The 23,879-nt window shown below is 35.3% G+C and overlaps 1 protein-coding gene, 2 long non-coding RNA genes and 1 pseudogene across 4 annotated transcripts; 1 reads left to right on the top strand and 3 right to left on the bottom strand.

Moving 5' to 3' along the window:
- Positions 1–1,437: 1,437 nt before the first annotated feature.
- On the bottom strand, positions 1,438–18,966 carry LOC132644291 (benzoate carboxyl methyltransferase-like; annotated as a pseudogene).
- LOC132645149 (uncharacterized) lies at positions 3,988–6,862 on the top strand. Its single transcript, XR_009584015.1, has 2 exons — positions 3,988–4,165; positions 4,509–6,862. It is a non-coding gene; the product is annotated as an uncharacterized LOC132645149 (long non-coding RNA).
- LOC132645148 (uncharacterized) lies at positions 9,153–11,741 on the bottom strand. Its single transcript, XR_009584013.1, has 3 exons — positions 10,741–11,741; positions 9,998–10,168; positions 9,153–9,683 (listed from the first exon to the last, which is right to left on the bottom strand). It is a non-coding gene; the product is annotated as an uncharacterized LOC132645148 (long non-coding RNA).
- Positions 18,967–20,390: 1,424 nt separating the features above from the next.
- On the bottom strand, positions 20,391–23,879 carry LOC132645150 (pentatricopeptide repeat-containing protein ELI1, chloroplastic). Of its 2 annotated transcripts, XM_060361945.1 has the most exons (3): positions 23,687–23,879; positions 21,447–22,600; positions 20,391–21,365 (listed from the first exon to the last, which is right to left on the bottom strand). In XM_060361945.1, the coding sequence occupies exons 2-3, from the start codon at positions 22,492–22,494 to the stop codon at positions 20,608–20,610; spliced, it is 1,806 nt and encodes a 601-aa protein (XP_060217928.1). In that variant the 5' UTR covers positions 22,495–22,600; positions 23,687–23,879; the 3' UTR covers positions 20,391–20,607. The 2 variants fall into 2 exon arrangements, with proteins under 2 accessions (XP_060217928.1, XP_060217927.1); XM_060361944.1 differs by having other exon boundaries at positions 20,391–22,600; positions 23,687–23,878.

Genomic DNA, 23,879 nt, shown 5'->3' with positions numbered 1-23,879 from the left:
ATGAACAAGATTCTACTAAACACTGCTCCATGACCCGGGACTTAAAGCCTAGGCTCTGATACCAACTTTGTCACGTCCCAAAATACCTGCTAGACGTGATTGGCACCCAGAAAACACCACCCACCAGGCGAACCATATATCATACTCTTATTCATTTACAAAAACACTAAAAGAAAATAAGTGCAGGTCCAACAACGTTATTAATGATAAAAATGCGAAATAGTCACCAACCAAATCCATAATTGATTTATGAAAACCAACCAACGTTAAGATAAAAAGAATCTCTAGCCCACATCCCACGCTAAGACCATAAAGCATCTAACAGAGTTACATGAGTTTGAGTGTCAGGCATGTAAACCCAAAATAAAAGAAATAACTAGAAGTAAACTAGATAAAGCTGAAATGGCTGCCTCCACGAACAATGCGGTGGCTCACCTCAGCAACAGAATCCACTCACGAAATCTTCAATTACCAGCCTCGTTCTCAACGACAGTATCTGCATGGACATGCAGGTAAGGAGTGAGTTATACATAAATATAACCCTGTAAGATCCTCGACCCGCCACTTCAAATACCTCTGGAACAAGTGTTAGAAAATACAAACACACAACAAGCACAAAAATATTATGCACATGAATATATCATTATATAATAGCAACCAAGGTCCAAACCACTGTTTATCAAATATATTATATATCTCAACACAATTTACGCTACGAACCGTCATAAGTGGCAGTTAAAGAATTAGTCAACACTATGAATTCACGGCAACATACACAATGTACCAAATACGTCAGGAAGCATACACAATGCTAACGGAAGCATACACAATGCTCCAATATCATCAAGAAGCATACACAATGCTAAGGGAAGCATACACAATGCCCCAGTATAATCAAGAAGCATACACAATGCTAAGGGAAGCATACACAATGCCCCAGTATAATCAAGAAGCATACACAATGCTAAGGGAAGCTACACAATGCCCCAATATCATGGCTCACAGTTATATCACATCACAAAATAATTTATAAAGGGAGTTTTTGGATTATTTGAAAATAAAGTATATGCGGTTGGCCTTAAGGACCACCGATTCTGCCAAGCACACGCTCGCCCCAACACATGGACCAGGCAGACAAAACATATTTTTAAAACGGGTTTTGAAAAGCAAATACTCAAAGCTTAAAGTCTCACGTACCTCAAATTCACAATTTAAGCACACTTCCCAATAAATCAAAACTGGGTTCTCAAGTCTCCGGATTGCTCGAACTACACAAAAACAGATTTAGAATGGTCAAAACCCTTAGGGTAAACCACTTCTATATTTTTAGAGGCTTAAGCGGTTAAAGTTAAATTTTAAAGGACGAAAACGCCATCTGGTCAATGTGTTCAAAACCTGACAAGACTTATGTTTTCGGAATGGTCTTAACGAGAGGATTCCAACGATATATAGAAGTCTAAAATCCGACGCCATTTGCCCTTTCAAATCAATGATTTTGGTTGAAGAACCCTAGAGCTAAACTTTCTCAATTTCTCAAAATATCCCCATGTTTTCTCCACAAAAATTCACCCATAATTACTTAATAAATTTAAATAAAATATTAGAAGCATTACCTTGATGATTAGGGTTGAAAATCCCTATTTTTCTCTTTTCTTTTCCTCTCTTTTTCTCCCTCCCTTTTGTTTTCTTTCTGTGCGTATTTTCTACTGCTTCTGCCTTTTCTGCTTCTGTTACATAGGCTTCCTTTTTCTTTTAAAATTCATTCTTCTCTTTTCTTTCAAATTTGGGCTTCAGCCCTTCCTTTTTAATTTTTTTCCTTTTTCTTTTTGGGCTTGGCCCACTAAATTCCTTCTTTTCTATTTTCTTTTTAATTCCTTTTAGCAAAAATTACCAAACAAACCCTTATTTTAAAAAAATGAGTTATTACATTCGTGAGCTAGAATTATATTATCAAAGATTCTTCTCCCTAGGATAAATCCAGACTGAGCTTCACTTATTACACAAGCAATGACCTTTTGAATTCTGGCAGCTAACACCTTAGAAATTAGTTTGTAAAGCACTGTGCAACAGGCAATTGGCCTATATTCTTTCACATTTTTAGGGCAAGCAGTTTTAGGTAGTAAGGTGACTGCTATTATAAGCTTCTTACTTCCTCTTTAAAGCAAAAACATGACTCAAGAAATAGCTATTTGCATTGGTTAAACGCCTTGCGACATTTTCATATCTTTCAAATAGTTCATCCAAAATCGACGTACCAAAATAGTTTCCAAGCATAGGCTCTGAGAAAGCTCTTGTGGTGTTTGTGATAATTTTGATGCTGTGACTATTGCCAAAATCACAATCATTATCGTCGTGGGCAGTGCCATCCCAATTGACTTCAAAAATTTCTATTTTTTCAAGATTGAAGGATCCTTCTGCTTGAATAATGGTCACTACTTCTTCCTTGCATGGGAAATGTGTCGGGAAATTAAAAGAATCAACCTTAGGCTCCTCCACAATCCCCTAAAATCTCATGAAATTAATGGCACAATATTAGTAGTAGCAATGTGAAAGAATACGAGAAGCCAACTTAAATTTTCTAATACTTTCTCAAACGTGTAACTTGGTTCAAAGGTTTACCCGCCCCTTGGACCAGAATTTTCCCTTTTTTTCTTCCTTAAACCTTTTTAAAAAAAATTAAGAAAGTGAGCCGGAAAGCAGAGAGTTGACAGCTTGATGAGTCGAATTGATACAGAGACGCACATGCCTAGAATTTAAGCATCGAACCCAAAAAAGAAAAAAAAGAGTCCCACGACTCGAAACCGTCACCTATGGATCACACAAACACAATTTTACCTTTGCTCCAAGCTCCTCTTCAAGCATCCAATCAAAAACCTAACATAAATGATAAATGTCAAAACTCTATGATTTTATGAGTTAGATCTTTACTAACCTCAGCTGCCATTTGCAACAGTATTTCAGCCAACATTGCTAAGATTTTAACAGCGTCTTTAATAAAGGGATTTGGTGTACTTCTGCCAATATATGCTAATATCATAACCCCACCAAGTTTAATTTCTTGGCCTTTAAACCTTAGAAAATTGAAAAAGTCCTCTTGGAATTGCTTCAAATATGCTTCAAAAACATCACGAGGACTCGACTTCGCAAGATGTGTGTTACCTCTGTTGTTCTCGAGCCCTTCTGGAACCTAATATAACATCATCCCCAGAATGTCAAATTATTATTAACATTCCAATTGAACTTGAATTTTCAAAGCATAGTAGCATCACCTCTAGTAGATGTTCCAGCTATTAAAGCAGAAGCAGAGGAGGAGATACATGATTGGAGAGGAGTTGAATTAAATCTCCATCATAGAGAAATTATAGTGGGTAAATTAACATGGCAAAAGTAATCTAGTGTAGTGGCAAAAACAGGTTTGAATTCCAAGGTGTGACTTTTTGCATTTCTTTGAATCCTCTAATTACTGGCTATGTAACTTATAAGAGATTTTATACTAAGACTATGTCTATATATATATATATATATTGGATTTGGCTCAAGGGTCCGTTGACACCCAATTTTGTCTCGCCTTTCTTTCAAAATATTTATTTGCGCTTCTCATATTTTTGACAACTTAAGAACAGTTATTTACATTTTATTACAATTTAGCTCTTATTAATATCGTCGTTTTTCATTATCCAACTATAGTTTTTGGCTATTATCATTATTATTACCGTTATTATTATTATTATTATTATTATTATTATTATTTTCATTATATTGTGATCACTTAATCATAATCGTTTTAACATCTTACGTATCGCATTTATTTTATATATATATATATATATATATTTAGACGATAGCATTTACTTACTTTTAAACTTTATAATTATTATCGTCAACTATTACAATATCATATAATTTTAATTTGAAAATTAATTAATATTTTAGCACACTTAGAAGCCCAAGAGAAGACTTATTTTTTAAAGCTAATTCCCATCCCACATATTCAGCCGCACGTCTCCCTCATCCATTTTCCCTTTCAAGAAAAGCTCCAGTACCCTACATCAATGGCAGTGGCTTGCCCTCTCCATTTTCGTGAAAATCTTCAGATCTTGGCGTGACCACTGACAGAAGGACGCTCCCCCTTTCATATTTGACCAAAACTATTCGAAATATAGAGGTATATGTCATCTTCACTCTGCCTTCTCCCACTTTCGGAGCAATCTGACCATGTCCGTCCAAAATGCCAACGTTCAGATTTAAACGATTCCATTTGACTCGTTTTAAATTCAAAAATAATTCAAATTCCGCCCAAAAAACTTTGTATCCTAGCAAACCCTACTTGGTATCTATAAGTAGTAGCATTTGGAGTCCATTTTGGGACCAAGTTGGAGAACGGCCTCTTTACCTCTGGAAGTTTTTTTTTTTTTTTTTTTTGCCGCCCTTTTCCACCATAAAATTTTAACTGCTACAACGTCTAAAATATTTCCGAAGCTTTGCACTCACTCTCGATTTACTTTCAGGCAATAGCAGAATCTCTTGTATTTTCCTTACTTTACTTGGTTTTGTCTGATTTAATCTGGTTCGAAGCTGAGTAGATCTGAGACTTCAAAGCTCCGATTCACTGCCCCCGCAGCAGGTAACATTCACTCCTTTGCAGTTCTCTTATTTTTGGTTTTGTCCTGTTTTGGTTCTTATTTGTCTAAATGTATAAGTTCTGTTAAGTGTTAGTTTCCCTTCATAAAATATTGCCCTTTATTTAAGCATTGATGTATATGAATCCAGCCTAACTGCCTCTGTTAAGTGTTAATGTTTATGGTTTTCCAGTTCTGTTTTCTGGTTACTTAGATTTCAGTACATTGGTTTAGAAGCTACATAGTTAATGGTTTGTGTTGGGTTAAATGTAATGCTCAACTGTTTTCTAGGTTTAATCCTAAGTGTAGTGTAGTTAAACTATTGAAAAGGCTTTAGTTTCAATCTTTGATTAGCGCGAACCAATGCCACCATGAGAATTCATCTTACAATCGATGACTTGTTGCTGTTAGAGTGATTCATTTAGATTTGTATTGACCTTAATTATTATGATTAGTTCAAATGTTCACAATCCTAAAAGATTCTCACCAAGTTAATGCTATGCTATCCTAACAAGAAAATACATGATTGACTAAGTATTTTTCCCAAAGCAGCAAATAGAATCCTCGAATCTCTTATCTTGTCTCCGCGACTATTTCAAGTGATACACAAGATTGGCTTCATTTGTAGTTTTAACTAAAGTATGTTTGGGAGTTAAGTTGAAGGATTCAAATCAGGTGTGGACTATGTAATTGTGTGTCCATGTGATATGAACAACATGTTAGATTCAGACTAAACAATTGAAGAAAAGCATGCCGACGCGATAAGGTCTAAAGCAGGACTAGTAAAATTAAGTGATTTGGACTTGGATAAAAGAAATGGCTCTCTTAGGATCTGTTTGTGAAGTTGCGATTGGAAGCACATATGTATTTGAAGTTAAAACTAAGTTGCCTGGGCATTTAATGAAAATATCTTAAGGACTTAGTTGTGCTAGTTAAAATCCTGTGGGAAACAGCTTAATCTAAGCTATTAGACTCTGATTAAGGTATTGTTTAAATGCCACTGTGTGATTTAAATTCCTGTGTTGAAACTGTTTTCAAAATTAGTTCCTCGTGAAAATAGCTGCTGCCTGCTTTATTTTTTTTTTGATTAAGCACCGGGTGTCCGGGTCTCTTTGAGCCCCGACTAATCCCGGGGGTGCACAGGCCCTCGGCAAGGAGTTTCCCGCAAGTGCACCACGGTTAATTCAGGGTTTTACCCTGCCAGCTTTAAACTTCAATATTATTTCCCTACTTGTATATTTGAGTTCTTGATGGCTCTATTCTGTATGTGTGGGATTCGGATATTGATACTAGGTTAGACAGGATGCTTCTTACAGTTATTTTTGGGCTGTTAGGTTGAGTGTTGACTATATATGTTCATTTCAGTTTTCCCTGCTTCAGTTATTGAGAATCTAATACTCAAATTTAGTTTATGAGCAATCTGTTTACTTCCCTTTCTTATATTGGCTTAAGTATTAGATGTAATCTAGCTTGATGAATAATTCAAAATCTGAGTAGGGGTAGGAATGAGGCATCTAATTATGTTAGCTTAGATCATGATTCAGTTTATTTAATATCTCTAATGGTGGCTGCCTTCAAGGACTTAATCTGAGGACCCATCTGTGTTTACTTAATATTTGTCATAAAAAGAAAACCTGTTCTATGTTTCAAAAACATTTTCCTCTAAGTTTATCTATCTTGAAATAGTAAAATATGACCTTTTTTTTATAATTTGATTCAGTCCACTTTGTGCATATTGTAAGGTGTTTATGTGGGAGTTGGAATTCATATGACTCTATATTTGCCTTATCTAATAGTTGCATTTCTAATTCCTATTATCTTTTTTTTTGTGTTACATGTACATCTCGGGAGCAATTGGAGTCTTCATAAGAAGACTCTCGCTGCCAGTAGAAGTCTCATTCTGAGACTCGATATCTCCGCTAGATTGTGAACCCGCGTCTATCCTGCATTCAATTCTCTCCCTCTCTTGAAAACATCTGAACAAATGCAAGGAGAAGAGAGGACTACTGTTGCATTTATTTTTTGCTCGTCTTAAGATTACTAACCATTTTTATTTTCTTGTTTGTGAATGTTTATTTGATTCGCTTAAGGTTATCGACCCTAGAACACCTAGATTTAGAGGGGTAGTTGACATAAGGGAGAAGCTAGTAGTTAATTTTTTCTTATTTTTGAGTTACTTATAATACCTACAACGTTTTCTTTGAAACATTTAAGTCTATATTTGTGACTTCTTTTTCTTATCACTGTAAGCTTTGCCAAGAGGGAGATGTGAATCAAGTTTTGACCAGAGAACTGATTTTCAGAACTTGAGCATATTTCTTTGAATTGAGAGGACAAACTTTCCTTTATGATTAAAAGCTGAAATTTCAACTGATAAGCAAATGTTGGCTGAAGCATTTTTTACAATCTTCAAGTTTGGTACAGTTGTGCATGTTTTACTTGTCATAACTGAGTTTAGATTTCAAAAAAATAAAAATAAATGAAGTGCTCATTTTAAAAAATATATATATATTTCAAGCTCAAGATACAAACTTATCGAGTTTTGCTAAAATTAATCACTTGTAGTTTTTCTTTTAGTTCGGATAACATATGGTGAACATTACTTTTTAAAATATAACCAACTGGAACTGATTTCGTTTTGCATTCAATGAAAGGAACTGTTTTTTAGAACTAAGTTCTTTTAAGTTAAGTTCAAAAGCTATTTAGATTAATATATTCTTGAATTTCTTACAACCTCAAACAAATGCCTTCAAGTTCTTTTGATAAATTAAAAATTAGTGTTTTAGCTAATTTGATAATTTGATCTCCCTTTTAAATTGTAATGACTTTACGTTCACTTCGTTTGGGAGTTTATAGTTAAAGTAAACAAATTTTAAGCATTACTGTATTTTAAAAGCTAATGTGCACCTAGTTATAATAGACATTGTTATTTTCTTTAAAATCTTTTAATAATATATTTTAATCTTTTGATTAACCTAAGTTTGGTTGGTAACCGTAATTAACGGATTCTAATGGATGTCTAAGACTTTCCCATTAAGATATTTAGAACCCTTACTTAGAATTTATTAGGTTAGTAAGACCTTTAAAATTGTAGTTTAGTTTAGCATTACTTAATTAATAATTGGGTGTCCTAATTCACCGTTAAAATAATTAGGTGGCAATTCCTTAAGTTAAATAATTAGGAATCACCAATATGTTGTACTCTGTTTTGATCCTGTTAAAATGGGGTATAACGGTCCTTCTTGAGTTGTGTTTAACTTCACATATATTGTCCATATAACTTGTCATATGTCCTTTATAAAAATCCCATCACGTGGGCCCCACCTCAGCTTACGGTTACGAGGGCTATATATCTTTTAACATATCATTCCAATCATATTGTACGAATTCCAGATATCATACTCATGCTATCCTCATGCTAATACAGTAGAATTTCATCCTTTATACTTGTAATATTTGCTCCTCCTAAGCTCACATTAAGTCGTCTGCAGCCTTAGTAACGCGAAATTTTCTGGGGTGTAACATTTCCAGCAAAGAGTTGAAGGTGGTTTATAGAAGCTGAACCTAATGCTGATGCACACACTGCTTAAGTTCCTTTCTTTTCCCAACCTCAAATCTTTCAGAAATACTATGAAAATCTGATCAGCAATTGAATAGAAATTACAAAACATATACATCAAGATTATAATGATCAGAGAGGGTACACTGGTACTTCGTCATGAAGCCTGCTTAGCAACTCTTTGGCTACTCACAAATACAATCACAAAGTTGTCAATCAACCCAACCCCGCCCTCTCCCTCTCCCTCGCCCTCCCCCATTGTCATCCCGGCGTGCAAGTACTAACCCAACATTGAAGACTCAGGGATAAGACATAGCTGACTATATAACTTCACTAAAAAAATCTGCTGCTACTTAGGAGTCTTTGGGAGTCGAAAAAGTATGAATAATTTGAGTTACTCAAGAAAAATGAACGATCTCCAATATAGATCCTTCATTTATTCCGGACATACTCGTGTCAGATAGGTGTAACATTGGTAGGGGTATTTTTGTATGAACTGTTCAGAATACACTAACAACTAAAAGAATATTCAAGCATGGTATTGAACAATTATTACACACTAATGGATAGAAATCACAAAAACACATACACAACAAGCCTTCTTAGAGATGAACAGATACTAAAACTCATTGTGATCCCAATCCCAATTATAACCTGGTCTATCAGTCATAAACCAGTTTCGAATACTCTTTACACATAAAGTGAAAACTTTCAATGATGTTACAATCAATACCAACAGAGAGGGGCTAAGGTTTAGAAATACGATAACACAACTACAACATGTGGGGAGGATCTTGGAAAGCTCAGAACTCCTACGCCATTTTGACAAAATCCAGAGACACATCACTCTCATCTTGGTTACGTTTCCAAACTCTTCGTTACGTTTCCAAACAGCAAGTTATAATAAGTTCCTTTCATTTATCAACCCTAAATCTTCCAACAGTATGAAAATTTGATCAGCAATTGGATAGATATAACAAAACATATAATAGCAAGATTTACCATGATCAGAGAAGAAATAGTCACTTAGACATTAACATCTACTGACAACTCTTTGGCTACAGACAAGAAAGATCACAACCTTAACAATCACCACAGACTAGTTCGTAATACGCTTTGCACATAAGGTAACACCTGCTAAATACTATGTAGCAATCCATTCATATGAGAGTGGCCGAGGATTATCAATAAGAAAACAGAACTACAGCATGCTTGGAGGATCTTGGAAAACTTAGAAGCTCCTGTGCCATTTCAACAAAATCACGAGACACATCACTCCCTTCGAATTTGTTGTAGCGTAAACTGGCAGCAATGACCATCTTCTCTAGCACTTCTGCATTCTTGAGCAAATGTTTTACCAATGGCATTATATACTTATTTGCTCTTAATGGTCCGTAATAGTTAATGATCTTGACAGTCCTCAGATGGAACAGTAAGCAGTCAAAAATATGCTTCTCAAACATCCTGCCATTTTCATCCTCATCGATGAACCTCAAGAGGAAATGCTGCAGGCAAAGAATACGAAATACAAAACGAGGTTATTCCCCTGAGTTAGAAGTTACATGTTCAAGGAATAGATTGTGGAAAAAAGTTACCAACTTGATACATTCAACCAACAAAAAATATTACATCACCCACGAAGAAGAATATAATAACACCTTTCTCTGACAATTACGTAAATGGTGACTAATGGCGTACTCACAGAAACAATGTTGATAGTGACAATCTGATATCTTAAAACCTTACTGAAGATCAGTTTTAGGACTTCCTACTTAGTAGGTGTAAAAGAAAAATATGGAGAAATATGTAAATAACTTACTCTTGAATTGTTCTTAGTCCAGTCAATGACCAATGTCTCAAGATCTGGCGAACTCTGTAGCAAGCTGCAAATTGCAGGGAAGTCCTGCTGTACCAAGGCGGCGTTAAGTGTTAAGATTCTTCGACTTGATGCAGGAGATTGCCACCCTTTCAGCACCAATATGGATAAGAACTTTAACAAATAAACCGGTAAATGTCAGCCCAACAAATTCAACATCCTTCGACAATTGCATACAAAATTTTGGAAAATTGACAGAAAGAACTAAATGACTGCTTTACTACGTCAAAGTTTACAACCTTGTTAAATGACTGCTTTGGGACATCAAAGTTTACAAGCTTGGTTAAATATTGGGAAAATTTTAAACTAGAAAGAAAATTTTATGGTAGTGATATTACTATTAGAACTTCAGAAAAAGGAGTTTTAACCACCTCAAAGAAAGCATTCACAAACAACTTGATCATAAGGATGTAACATTAGTTAAGCCTTTTCATATTTTCCCTCTCCACAGCATACCTTTGCCTTTCGTTTAATTAACCCCTTTCATATATTTTGTTCAAAAATTCCATCAAATCACTTGCTCCTATCCAACCTCATTTGCCATGAGAATGCAGCTCTTAGTCCGACAAACTTATTAATCTTATCATTGTTAGCATCACAGTTAATGTTACTATAATGATGATGCAAATAGCAAATGCTACCGAATTTAAAGATTCAAATATTTGGAGGGTTGAAGAAGAGTAAACCTCGATGCACCAAGGACCCAATTCAAGACTCTTGACGTGGACAAGACTTTGAAGAAGCTCCTTCAAATAACTACACTCCCTGTCTACTCCATCATCATCAGCACGTTAAAGGCCTACATAGGGTGTAAAATCGAGGAAAGCAGTGACAAGTGAAGCCACATTTCTCAGCTGCAAGGGCGTCTCGTGTCTGGACCCCAAAAGTTGAAGATTTTGAACATATGGGGCAAAAATTTCAAGCAGATGGCCAGCTTTTGTCCCTTCTATTTTGCTGCTCCCAACGATCAACTTCCTAACCTTGACAGAGCTGATTTCCAAATGATTAAGGCCCGAGAATTTATCGATTTCGAGGGACTCCAAGTTAGGACAACCAGATAATACCTTTTCCATAACCCCATCTGTCAACTTGAGATCCCCAATTGAAAGAGAAATCAGACTACTCCAGCTAATACTACCAGTAGGGTTCAGTTGGTAATCACGTAAAACCATATTCTTTAAGGACGAATTCATATACCCAAACTGAGGAAACTCATAATCATGCTTAACAACATAGTATAATGTGAGTATAAAATCTTCAACATTAGCAGCTTTAGCAAAATATACCCAGAGATCAATATCTTGTCTGTAACACTCGTTGAACCTCATATTCACACTGAATTTTCGTATATCCTGGAAAGCAAAACCTGTCTATTAACGTATTTGACGAAATCATCAATATCACCATCTCCGCTACAATTAGAGTCGTCAAGAGAGAAACGAAGTGATAGCGGAACGGACTTCCAAAGAAAGCGGATAACACACTACTTCTTACAACTTCTGTCATATTCTCTACCAAAGACAGAATCTTTTGTAGCACTGAATCGGGCAAATCACTAAGCCGATCCATCATTTTCCTCTGCTTTCTTTTACTCAGTAAGTAGATCTATGATTTTCCTCTTCATTTCTAGGTTTTGTTTACAAGTTTTGTAAAGTAGACTAAGTGCGGTGACAGGGCCCAGCAAGGCTTTTTTTTTTTTTTTTTCATGTAGGAATTTGGACCCAAAGTTTTAATTAGGTCGAAGTGACGAAAACATTCTTAAACTTGACACGAATTATTACTTTAGTTTCTAAACTATTGTCACACTCAAAAATGCCCCTAATACTGACAAACTGAATTTAAATTCACCCCATGTTGCCACATGGCACAGCTAGAAAATGCCAAGTGGACAGCGCGTGAATCCACGTTGCTGAGGTGTCCTTACATGGGGGTGAATTTAAATTGAGTTGGCCAAGATTAGAGGTGTTTTTAAGAGGGTCAATAGTTTAGGGATTAAAGTACCAAAACATGCCAAGTTTAGGAGTATTTTCACCACTTCAGCCTTTTAATTATTAAGTGTCAGGACCCTTTTAGGATTAGTGCTAATTAAGTGGAGACAAGTTAACTAAGCGTCAAAACAAACTCTCAAGTTTTAAAAAATACATTTTTGTCCAATGATTTAAAAACAATAAAAAATAAAATTATTCCAAGCATTCAAACTAGCCTCCAAGATTTAAAAGAATACACTTTTGATCCAACGTAAGAAATAATAAAATAAATCTAAAAATATATATATTTTACCTTGTAAAAAAACAAAACAAAAAAATATTCCCCTCTCTCAATTCATTCCCACATTTTTTCCTCCTACATCTAAAATATACTCAATTGACAGCCATTGGTGAAGCTGTGAGCTTCAAGCTTGAAAAAATGAGTTGTCGAAGGAGTGATTCATTTCAAGTGAGTGTTGTTGGATTTTATTGGGGATCTTTTGATGAGTTTAAATCTCAAATTTTAAAGAGTTTCGAGAAGATTAAAGGTGGTTTTGGATTAAATTTCAGATTTGAGCTTGATAATAGCCATCGTTGAAGCTTGAGCTTCAAACTTGAAAAATTGGTTTTATGAAGAAGTGATTTATTTCAAAGTGGGTATTATTGGGGATATTTTGAGAAGTCTCAAAAGAATTTGGAAAAGATTAAAGGTGGTTTTGCATAAAATTTCAGATTTGAGCTTGAGATAAAAGATGATCATTTCAGATTTGAGCTTGAGGTTGAAGATAAACACTTTCAGATTTTTAACTTTTACTATAGAAAAGACAATGTCTATGCATAGACCATTGAACTATTATTAGCAGAAGACATTCATTAAAAGTAAAATAAATGGGTAACAGTTATGCATAGACCAATAACAGAAATACATTCACTGCTGATTATGCCTTCATGAATATCTTGTACCGCTTTGTCTGTCTCATGTCTTTACCACAAAGAGGCCATTACCCATCAAATCCTATCAATACCTTTTGGCCTTCTCAAGAATTGGAAACTGATAGTAGTTGAAACTAGTTAATGAGGTGCTTTGGGACAGGAGAATGAGGTCCTCAAAAGAGCTATGTTACTACACTTGCATACTCTACTAATAAGCCAGTTACATGTTATTAGAATCTACAATCTAACATTTGCTTTTGCAACCAAAAAAGATTTTTTTTTTTTTGTTAATAAGAAGTAAACTAATTTTCTATTATAAAACTTAAATTTGTTACTAAACAATATGTGAGTTATCACAATGAAATTAGTGAAACAACACTATAATAATCTAAAATAATGATAAGTAATGAGTAATGTTAATAATGTGTTGAAGAAAAAGTTATGATGATCATAGCTATATGTAACAACTTGGAATTGGTGACATAATTATATGTGAGCATCACATATTTTTCTTAGACATGTAGCAAATGGTCACTATACTACATATGATCTATATTGAAATTGATGACATAATTACATATAATCAATGTGAAATGCTCTTGTCTTTATTGCAATAGGCGAAATAATTATGCGACCAACTTGTAATGTTTAGATTAATAGTGAACGACTTGTATTCTTTCATTGATATTAGTATTTATATCGATGATGACGTTATCATTTTGTTAATATTCATTTAAATGCCAACAACGATACGTTTCAAGAATTAATTCATCAATTTTTAAGATAATTTCATCTAAACCATAGGTTGCTTGCAAAACTCATAGTCGCTTCTGCATTGGCATCAGGATATGCTAGTTTAACACTATGTGTTATATGCATGTTTAATTATACGTATAGCTTCTTAGTCATACATTGTACGTATGTCAACTTATTTGCATATGTGATTCACATCTTTACATGTGGTTTGAGCCGATGAGTTCGGTGTGAGCTATGACTTTGGTGTCAATGGTTGTATTCTCACTTGATATGTCGTTGGAGCTGATGAGCCATCACTTGAGATTAAATGAAATCATTATTTTCCTGATTACACAAGATTAAATGACAGTCATTATTTTCTTAATCAATACAATTAACTTTATAGTTGTTGCTGGTCTTGACCTTTACTATCCAGACATTGTCATCTACCTATGTAAAGAGGTTGAGATTCTCTTGTGAGCACATAGAAATAATTCCTCTACATTGCTCTAATGGTTCGTCACAGTTCTTTTTTTTTTTACAATTTTGTTTGTGCAAACTGCAAACTTCCAGCCATGATTATCATCTATATATGTATACATGTTGAGATTTCTCCTGTCAACACATAGAAAATACGTTCTCTTCTTTTCTCTAATAGTTCGTTACAATTCTATTTTCTGGGCAATTTTGTTTGTGCACACTCCAAACTTCAAGCCACGAGTGCATGTGTTTAGGTATTTCCGTGGAACCTTGGGGAGTAACCAGTCTAAATGATTTGCACCACAATTGGGCTGAAATCGCTTTTAAGGCAGTGACTTGTCGACGCAGCGTTAATCCGATAAGTTGTTTTTCTGTTTCACTTGTTCTTGGTCAATATTGTCAGATTTTTCCTAACAGACATCGAAATTTTGTGGTGTCTACAAGTTGAGCCCAATATGTGTTAGGATTTCTTGAAAACTACTCTACCCTAAACTCTAGATTAAGCCAATATAAAGGACACATATTCACTTAAAGAGGCATCTCAGATATCCCATAAACTCATAGGTATTCAAGAAGAGGTCAATGTGGCTGGATATTTCTTGACAACCAATACTTCAAGAAGATCCACAATATCCTTTCATGGAGATCAAATACATCCCAAAAAAGTCCACATATCCAAATCCAAATCATCCTACGTTCGAGAAATAAGCTACTAACGGCCCTCAAATTACGGAGAAATATTAGGAAAGAAGAATCAAGGGAGTAAACAGATCTTTTACCCGCAATATTCATCAATAAAATCTCTGTTTCTTCATATTTTGTTTGTGGTTGTAATTTATTTCTGAATATTAAAGTTTGTTGCAAACAAGTAGAAACTCATAAATTTCATATCTTGAATCCGTTTATATATACAATAACTGACTAACATTTTCATAAAGTCACTTCTTTGAAGATTTTCTCATCTTGGCCTCTTACATTTATTTATTTATTTTTCTATTACATTATTACTTGATAAGAGGAGGGAATATAGACAAGAAGAAATAAACTCACACCTATCATATGAAAAACTTCTACTAATACCACTAGATTATAAGCTTCTTACTTCCTCGTCAAAGCAAAAACATGACTCAAGAAATAGCTATTGGCTTTGGTCAAACGCCTTGCGACATGTTTTTCATACCTTTCAAATAGTTCATCCAAAATCGACGTACCAAAATGGTTTGCAAGCATAGGCCCTGAGAAAGCTCTTACGCTATTTGTGATAATTGTGTGACTATTGCCAAAATCACAATCATTATCGTTGTTGGCAGTGCCATCCCAATTGACTTAAAAAATTTCTAGCTTTTCAAGATTGAAGGATCCTTCTGCTTGAATAATGGTCACTACTTCTTCCTTGTATGGAAAATATGTTGGGAAATTAAAAGAATCAACCTTAGCCTCCTCCACAAGCCCCTAAAATCTCATGAAATTAATGGCACAATATTAGCAGTAGCAATGTGAAAGAATACGAGAAGCCAACTTAAATTTTTAAGGTAATGAGTGGACTGAATTGTGAAATTGTAAATCCTTTTGGAAAACCCTTAGACAACCTATAACGGATAGTGTATTTACTAACACCTTCTCAAACGTGTAACTTGGTTCTAAGGTTTACCCCCCCAACCCCCGCAGGGACCATAATTTTCCCTTTTTTTCTTCCTTAAACCTTTAAAAAAAAAAAAAAAAAGCAAGTGAGCCCTTAGCAGAGAGTTGACAGCTTGATGAGTTGTATTGATACAGAGACGCACGTGCCTAGAATTTAAGCATCGAACCCCCCCCCAAAAAAAAAAAAGAGTCCCATGACTCGAAACCGTGACCTATGGGTCACACAAAGACAACTTTACCGTTGCTCCAAGCTCCTCTTCAAGCATCCAACCAAAAACATAACATAAATGATAAATGTCAAAACTCTATGATTTTATGAGTTAGAACTTTTACTTACCTCAGCTGCCATTTGCAACAGTATTTCAGCCAGCATTGCAAATATCATAACCCCACCAGGTTTAATTTCTTGGCCTCTAAACCTTAGAAAATTGAAAAAGTCCTCTTGGAATTGCTTTAAATATGCTTCAAAACATCACGAGGACTCGACTTCGCAAGATGTATGTTACCTCTGTTGTTCTCGAGCCCTTCTGGAACTAATATAACATCATCCCCAGAATGTCAAAATTATTATTAACATTCCAATTGAACTTGAATTTTCAAAGCATAGTAGCACCACCTCTAGTATATTTTCCAACTATTAAAGCAGAAACGGAGGAGGAGATACATGGTTGGAGAGGAGTTGAATAAAATCTCCATCATAGAGAAATTATAGTGGGTAAATTAACATGGTAAAAGTAATCTAGTGTAGTGGCAAAAACAGGTTTGAATTCCTAGGTGTGACTTTTTGCATTTCTTTGAATCCTCTTATCAGAATTTCTGGCTATGTAACTTATAAGAGATTTTATACTAAGACTATATATATATATCTTATATTCAGGGGCAAATGTACCACTAAAGTTATAGATTCAACCGAACCCAGCTCGGAATTTGTATATGTGTTAAGTAATCTATATTAAATTTCGAACGCAGTAACTCAAAAGATCAGGGTTTAGTGACGTCCCGAATCCTGAATCCGCCTCTGTTAATATATTCTAGTAGTTATGGAAAAGGTATGTTCAAGAAAATTTCAGTTTGACTTTGCATATTATGTATAGAAAAAATGGTAAATACTAAATTTTCACTATACCTTAGAGAGCCAATGAACCCCATTGATGCAAGAGACAAAGTGTAGGCTATTACTTGGAAATAACCTGTTGTAGTAAGAACCAGGAACCCCAGAAATGAAGCAACAATAATCAGTACCCTTCTCCTCCTTAAGCTTCTCGTGGAAATGTGGTAGCAATTTGAAGAGTTGATTAAAATCATTACTAGGAAGGTCATTCAGAACACTTGAAACTCAGGCATTTTGCGATTATATTGTTGACAAATTTGATCAATGACATCAATTGCTTAAGAGATACTCAATAAAGCATTTGGTCCTGATGAACATCCCAAGTCTGCCATTCTAAAGCACTTTGGAAGTTGATAATGATTCCAACTTTTTTTCAGACTGTATTCTAAAACATGCCTTGTTTTCATCATCCATATTTTCTGCGTACACACACACACACAAAAGAGAGTAATATAGCTCTCTAAGTACAAGATTATTTATAAATGACGTAAGGATAGCATAATTAAAAGATCATAAAGAAAGAACAGACTGACCTGACATGTTGAGTTTTTAGCATAGCTATTTTCTCCATCTCCTAGATTCATGTGGAGCACTGCTTTCTCTCCTTCCATTTCTCTATTTCTTCGGCACTATCTCAACAAAATGCTTGTTATTCTTAATTCCTTATGTTTAATTTGTGGACCAAATGGCGATCATATTTACCATTTTATTGAGTTTCCATTTCAATTTTCTCTCTCTCTGGGTGCAATATAATATCCCTTTCAAGACTTTCAATCACATGATCAAACAGGTGATCTCTTATGTTATTCTTTACGTGCACAACCTGTATCTTCTATTAATCTACTCATTTCTAATGTTGTGTATATTTTATAATTGGACATCTATACCGTAACATTGTACTGGACCCAAGAGGCCCAACATTCACTCTCATACCACATTTGTATTGCTCTTATAACAGCTAGAATTTGCCTTTCACTTTGATAAGTATCTTCTATCTATTGCATGACCCTCCAATAGGGTTTCTCCATTTCAACTGTATCTTATTTTAATTCTCTGGATATTTGTACTCTGCTTGTGTACTGTTTACTCACACTGCTGGTCTCAAACTCGAATAAAAGAGGCTGATTGTAATAGATTGACCATCAATATAAAACTAGTCAATTTAAAATAGATTCCCAATATAGGGACACTTCAACAAATATCTATTGCTATTTGCTACAAGTTTCACCTGTCATTTTTTTTTATTCTTACAAGTTTCATCTATTGCTATATAATAAAAGAATTAAATCAATATCCTTAAGAAACACATATAAAAAGAAGAGGCGTATATAGGTAAAATAGGATACTATTCCTTTTCGTGATTTGGCTTCCTTTAGAAGATCTTTCCATTAATTTGGTAGAAACTTGTTAGCCTCATCCAGATCTCACACGATTTGCGTGTTTAGACTAAGTATCATTACATAAATCACGAGTAAGATTTTATCCAAAGGATCTACTAAAATAGAACGAACTGTGCATGTAAACAAAACATGAATAACGTTAATAGAAAATCTATAAAGGGATTAAAGAATTAAAAGAAAGCATGATTAGCATTATTATTCATTAGTAACTCATATAATAATTTCCTTATTATTAATCTCTATACAAATAATTTCTGCATAATGCATCAACCAATCTGACTCCCAAGAGTCTCATAAGTCATAACACATTCCAAAGGACACAAGTGAAAAAAGAAAAAAGAAAAATAAAGGGAAGAACAAATTGGCCCATAGGAAGGGTTTTGGGTTCCTTATAAATGTTACCTTAAAAGACAGGAGCAAATGCTCAGAATGTGCCAAATCCTGTTCTTGGTTGTAGAAACACTTACAAACTTGCCATGTGAGGTGAACGTAAATTTCCAGCAACTTATTTGGCTGCCAGTGGCCAAAAGGGTTGCTGAGTTTGGTGTAACTAGAATCTGGAGGAACAAACTGCCTCAAAATCACAATTTTAGAAGATGTTAAACTCTTGCAAATACTTAATAGTTCAGGCACTTGTTGCCCCATTAGCTCTAGTATCTAGCCGAAACATCGATCCCTATTCCCTACTAAACCATCTTTAGATGTTCCGACCTTACACACCTTGTAAAAACCATGAGGTGTGGCTCACTGGTCAACAACACCATATTACGGCCATTTAAAACTACAATCTTCCTTCTAGTTTCCTTATTCCCCAGGCAAAAAGTGGAACATGGATGTCTTAGAACCAATATATCATTATCTAGCTAATGGATCTTTCAGTTCTAATGCTCTACCTGAGAGCTATCAGTCTTTAGTAACTTTCCTCCTGTATAATGAAACACTTTTGAATCAATTTACAAAGACAATATTGAGAGAAATATGATTTATTTATTTCCAGATGAAATGAAAATTTATGTCATTAGAAAAATATTTCTCATTTCTAATTACAGACAGGCGACATGATATGCAGTAGTGGAGAGATGAAGTGGGGAAAATTTTGAAAGGCAGAGTCATTGAAACGCTTGTTTCTTCCATATGTTGCACCCTAGTGCACTGGAAAATATGCTAAGATAGCAGCTGATTTACCATCAGTATATTGACAAAGGGGCTATGGATGAAATCTACAAAATTTCTGTACATAACCTCAATGAAAGAACGTGGCCAAGCATTACTCACCTGTTTTGCAGCTTTCCAGTGAAGCAGATAATGCTCAAAGTGTCCTTAAAGTTGTTGCATCTTCCACAGACTGGTATTTCAAGCACTTGGCACTAGTCTTACTAAGATCTGGGAAGAGATGGTGATGAAACCTCACCTTCGGCTCTTTCGTTGGAGCTTATAGCCAAACATGAGTCAGTTTCAACTATATAAGCTCCTGGTTGAGCATAACACCGTATGAGGATGTCATCAAGCTACGAGAGGCACCGTGGTGCAATGCAATTCTTGGAAAGCTCTGTACATCATACTCCATAAACAGCAGGTTAAGTACCAAACTCTCTTTCCAGTTTCCACAAATACCAGCTATAAATCAATAGGAGGCATTCATCTAATTAACAAGAAAAATGACTGATCCTTGTTATAAAATGGGACAAGAAAATAAGAGGATAATATATCGGGGGATTCCAATAACAAATGACTACTCCTAAAGGCACTTATTTGAAAATAAATTAGCTAGTAAAGACTCAACGAAATGCAATATAGATTTCAGAGAAACGTGACAATTAATTCGGGAGAGACAAAAGGCACTAGCTCAAGTAATTTAGGCAGAAGAAGGCATATAAACAGGTACATAAGTCGAATCACTCAATCTCACGTGGAACAATATTCAAAGAAGAAAAATTCTCAAACTCCTTTACTACAAAGATGGTGGTAAGATAAACAATTAGAACAATTGTCCACAAAAAGATGGGAGAGGATGACTTGCATGTCTACAAATTACTCAGAATAAGTGAAATTGAACAGATAATAGAGACTTTGTATCCATATTGACGCTTTCATTAAAATAAGAGGAATGATGAAAGGTTCTCCTCTTTTTCCCATTCTTCAATTATGTTACAACACAAACAGAAGCCAAATACTTCCCAAAAGGTGAAAAGGAAATTTGCATCCAAAACAGCAAAAGAAATTTACAAAACCAAAAAAGAGAGCTTTACAGGAAACCTGCCCCTTTGTTAATATAAGCTAATAATTCTACCAGAAATCACCACAAGAACATGAACCATCCACAAAATGATGAAAGCGATTCCGGTCCCTCACAATGATTTTACGTCCTGTGATTTTTGAAATGAGCTTGGTGACAGCATGACAATCTGGACAAACACGTAGATTCTTGACAATCTTGATTGTAGTTCCTGCCTGAGTACTAATTAGCCCATAAGCAATGGCTAACCTTTCACTATGAACTGCAAGTGATTGCTGCTTCTCAACTTCCCCAAGATTATGCAAGACTATATCAGTCTGCGGCAAGTGACCATGAGCCTCAAGCCACTTGTTCATCTGCTCCAGCATTCCGTAGATTTCTTTGCTTTTAGGATGCTTCATGTCACCCGCAAGGAACTCATGCACTTTATGATTTACCTCAATGGAACTACAACCAGGTTCCTTGTCAACCCCGCTTCTCTTCATCAATGCCCTAACCTTTGCCACCTCATCCCAATTGCCAGCAGCAGCATATATATTGGATAGCAGAACATAAGTTCCTGAAGTAGCAAGATCCTGTTCGACTAGGAACTCCATAATTTTCTCTGCAAGCCTTATGTCCCCATGAATCCTACAAGCAGTTAGTAATGTTCCCCATAAAATAGGATCAGAATCAATCTTCATTCTTTTGACAAATTCATAAGCTTCTTCTAGCTGTCCAGCTCGTCCAAGAAGATTCACCATGCAACCATAGTGTTCAATCTTTGGCTCAATCCGATACTTCTCCATTAAGTGAAAATAATCCCACCCTTCAGAGACCAATCCAGCATTAGCACACGCACTTAAAATGCTAATAAATGTTATATCAGTAGGATGGAGACCCAACTTACACATCTCATTGAACAGCTGTAAAGCTTCAAGGCTAAATCCGTGCATTGCATATCCTACAATCATCGAATTCCACGTTATGACATCCTTATCTCTCATCTGATCAAACACCATTCTTGCATCCTCTAAACTCCCAGACTTGCTATACATGTCAATGAAAGCAGTACCTACATGTTTATTTACTTGAATTCTGTTACTTTTCACATAAGCATGAATCCACCGACCTGATTCCAGTACTCCCATTTGCGCACAAGCAGAAAGAGCTGCCACCACAGTTACTTCATTAGGTTTCACTTTTGACAGTAACATCTGCCTAAAAAGAACCAAAGCTTCATTAGGCCTGCCATGTTGGCTATACCCATCAATCATGGCATTCCAACAAACAACATCCCTGTCTTCCATCCCATCAAACAACACTTTTGCTTCTTGGATATGCCCATTCTTTGCATATCCAGTAATCATTGCTGTCAAAGACACCAAAGACCTTTCGGGCATAGTGTCAAAGAGCTTGCGAGCTGAGACAATATCACTGCCTCTTGCATAGCCATCCACAAGAGCAGTTCGAACGTATGTGTCAGATTCATACCCCAGTTTTAAGGCTTGAGAATGAAGGGCTTTCCCTGATTCAAGTGGGCAAGTTTTAAGGATGGAAGAAAACGTAAATGCATTAGGCTCAATATTTTGAGTTAGCATTTGGATATATAAGACAAAGGCTTGTTCATAGAGATCATTGATCACATGATTATGGATAATGGCGGTGTAAGAGAACACAGTTGGATTCTGAACACGCTTAAAGACAGAAACAGAGTGTTTGAGGTGTCCAAGGGAAGAGTATGATTGTTGGAGCCTAAAATTCAAGACTGGGTCACTCTCCAGGCCATGGCGAATAAGAAATGCATGAATCTGTACAAGCTGCCTGATGCTTTTTGATTTCTCTATCAAGAATTTAAGTCTGTCTGGTGATGGGCTATGGCTGTACTTGGTGGTGGTACTAGTAATGTATAGTGGTGGGTGGGAGAAAAGGGAAGTTCCAGACATGATTTCAGCCATTGCATGGCCAAAGCTTTGTTTAGGAACTCTTTCAACACTTTAATTTGTCCAAGATCCAGGGGGCACTCATTAACTAAGAGAACGCAAAAGGCATCTGGTCAAGCACCTGCTCCACCATCAACAATAAGCACATAACTATAAGGAAGACTTTGAACAGCTGCAAGAAAGTTGGGAACCGTAATAAAATAAAATAAAAGAGCATATATAATGATTGAACTCTTTTACATCGTGGGGATTGCTTCAAGCCATTAAAAAGGTCAACATAGAAATTAAGTGCACTTCAATTATTGCTGCATGCACAGCTTCAAACCACTGCCTACAGTTTATGATGCAAATCAATGCTTTATAACCCAGAATCATATAGAAAAAGAGCCAATTCACTAAGGAATTTCATAGAAGCACTTTGTTGATTCCGGTAGACTTGTTAATGTATCTAACCTTTTGTGTTAAGGCTGACAGGATCTGTTAAATATACAACTATAATGTTGTGCATAGTTATTCCTAGATTGCAATAGAAAAGAGGAAAATCAAAACATATTAAGACCAAAGATAGTAGTAAACTGATGCAGTACCAACAACTCTTAACCTCGTAAAACAAATTTCACAGAATTGGAAAAACACTGCTAATAAATCTTTGTTTTGGTGATTCCAATATCGCCTATGATGTATCTACTACAATTTAACCTAATGCTTGAATTATACTTAAACTAATATAGTGTCCTCAGTCACCATATTTTAGCAATCCATATTACCAGAGTATACAAGTAAGCACATATACAGAGAGCAAGTAATAAAATAGCTCTAAGCAGTATTAGGGGTCGTTTGAAGCATGGTATAAGCTGGGATATCCAGCACTAATTTTTTGTACCATATTTGGTAGAAGGTACGTTGTACCAAACAAGGTATAAAATGCACTTATACTGGGATTATTTTATATGGTATAAAATAATTCTAATAGATGAGATAAATTAATCTCAAAATTATAATCACGAGATAATTTTGACTGTCTGCCAAACGACCCCTGACGTAAGCCGTCCAAGCAAAGCTATTTCTTTTTGAAGTTGAATGTGCATTTTGATACTATAGCCAGTAAGAACAAAATAAAGATGTCACACAGTATTCCAAACACAATCAGTCCCAAAAAAAAAATAATAATAATAATAATGAAAAGGAAAAGCTCGACAACTCTCACCACTAAACCAGCAACAATGAAATATGTCCAGTAATTCTTGTCAGTCCAATCCCACCAGAAGTCCTGAAAAAAGTAGCCTCAAACTAAGCTAATTTATTTATTTTTATATAAAAAAAATAGCAACTAGTATGTATCTTTATGTATTGGCATTCCTTAGTTAAAGCTAAAGGTTTCATAAGATAATCCTTTATCA

Source organism: Lycium barbarum, chromosome 6 (assembly GCF_019175385.1).
Source record: "Lycium barbarum isolate Lr01 chromosome 6, ASM1917538v2, whole genome shotgun sequence".
Taxonomy (NCBI): domain Eukaryota; kingdom Viridiplantae; phylum Streptophyta; class Magnoliopsida; order Solanales; family Solanaceae; genus Lycium; species Lycium barbarum.
Note: the sequence above shows the minus strand (reverse complement) of the source record. Positions and strands in the feature narration are given on the sequence as shown.

Excerpts from the sequence above, each read along its gene's own strand:
- LOC132645150 (XM_060361944.1), bottom strand. The coding sequence starts at position 22,494 with ATGGCTGAAATCATGTCTGGAACTTCCCTTTTCTCCCACCCACCACTA.